This window comes from Micropterus dolomieu, linkage group LG07 (assembly GCF_021292245.1).
Source record: "Micropterus dolomieu isolate WLL.071019.BEF.003 ecotype Adirondacks linkage group LG07, ASM2129224v1, whole genome shotgun sequence".
NCBI classification, from domain to species: domain Eukaryota; kingdom Metazoa; phylum Chordata; class Actinopteri; order Centrarchiformes; family Centrarchidae; genus Micropterus; species Micropterus dolomieu.
In genome coordinates this window covers 226,408-228,265 of record NC_060156.1, presented here as the reverse complement: position 1 = coordinate 228,265, position 1,858 = coordinate 226,408, and the positions used below count along the sequence as shown (strand labels likewise).

The following is a 1,858-nucleotide window of genomic DNA, read 5'->3' as shown; positions in this document are numbered from 1 at the left end:
CACCGCCGCTCGTCCAGCGTTAGAGTTAAAGACACCCTGAACGCACCGCCGCTCGTCCAGCGTTTAAAGACACCCTGAACGCACCGCCGCTCGTCCAGCGTTTAAAGACACCCTGAACGCACCGCCGCTCGTCCAGAGTTAGAGTTAAAGACACCCTGAACGCACCGCCGCTCGTCCAGAGTTAGAGTTAAAGACACCCTGAACGCACCGCCGCTCGTCCAGAGTTAGAGTTAAAGACACCCTGAACGCACCGCCGCTCGTCCAGAGTTAGAGTGGTGGTGATTTCTCTGGTTGCAGCTGGGAGGTTTCAGTTTTAAAGCTCAGAGCATTAATCCTCCTGAGGCTGACCGGGTCCTTGGCCAATCAGCATCCAGTAAACCCATCATGACCTTAATTAACCACACACACACACACACACACACACACACACACACACACACACACACACACACACACACACACACACACACGTCAGCCTTCAGTCATCACGCTGTGAAACATTTCCATCTGAAGTCATTCAGTGAAAATCAGCTGGACCCGACTCTGTGCTCAGATGGGTTGTAGGTCACACAGGCCTGACCCCTGACCTCTGACCCCTCTCTGTATTCAGGACAAGCAGTCGTGGCAGAACGAGTACGAGATCTTCACCCTGAGCGGGATGAGACACGAGAACCTGCTGCAGTTCATCGGAGCCGAGAAGAGAGGCAGCAACCTGGACATGGAGCTGTGGCTCATCACCGCCTACCATGAGAAGGTGCTGCCCCCTGCTGGAGCCCTGCAGCCCTGCAGAGTCCACATTAGTCTGTTAGCTGAGGCTTTTATCCAAAACCTCTTCCAGCTGCTGAATATGTCAGAGGTCTCCCTGCTCTGGAGCAGCTGGGAGTCACACTGGGGGATGTTTAATCCACTGCACCACCACCGCCCCTATTACATAAAATCTAATGAAACTAGACCTGCAGGCAGGGACTAACGGGGTCCAGGCCTCCCCTGGCGGCCTGAGGAGGCGCTGCAAGGCGGACCTGCGGTCCCACCTGTAAGCCTGTAGAGACGAAACAAGTGACTCAAGAGGAGTTTAGTTCATGTTATAGTTCTGATCGTGTCAGACTTCACATCACAGGCAGAGCTGTGTGGAGATGATGTCACTTCCTTTGTATGAGGGTTGTTTTCTTCTTCTTCTAAGGTTAATTTTCCTCCTGCAGATATGTTGAAAACAGATTATATCAGAATAGTTCTGGATGTTCTGCCTCAGATTAATGATCTTCTGTTTGGCATCAAGTGTTTGTTCTGAGCACAAAGAAAAGTTTACACCACATTAACTTTCTCTCAGCAGAACTCAGCCTTTAAACTGAAAGATTAGTGATCTGATTTATCCTGATAATTATTCATATCAGATGATGTTCTGTGTTCTGATGTTCTGTGTTCTGTCCTCAGGGTTCTCTGACAGACTACCTGAAGGCAAACGTCCTCTCCTGGTCTGAACTGTGTCTCATCGCTCAGTCGATGTCTCGAGGTCTCGCCTACCTGCACGAGGACATACCTGGACACAAGGACGGACACAAGCCTGCCATCGCACACAGGTACACACACACACACACACACACACACACACACACACACAGATAGATAGATACGTCCATACAGGTAAACACAGCTACACACACAGGTACTCACAGGTAGACAAACACACAGGTAGACACACTGGCACACACACACACACACACACACACTGACACACACACACACACAGGTACACACACACACACACACACACACACACAGACACAGACACACACACACACACACACAGGTAGACACACACACACACACACACAGGTAGACACACACACACACACACACA

At 50.6% G+C, this 1,858-nt stretch overlaps 1 protein-coding gene across 1 annotated transcript in view; it reads left to right on the top strand.

Moving 5' to 3' along the window:
- The window catches only part of acvr2aa (activin A receptor type 2Aa), a 39,156-nt gene that overhangs the window by 20,233 nt on the left and 17,065 nt on the right, over positions 1-1,858 (top strand). The window contains exons 6-7 of the mRNA XM_046054814.1: positions 611-754; positions 1,432-1,577. Coding sequence (XP_045910770.1) covers positions 611-754; positions 1,432-1,577 — 290 coding nt within the window. The remainder of the gene's footprint in view (positions 1-610; positions 755-1,431; positions 1,578-1,858) is intronic.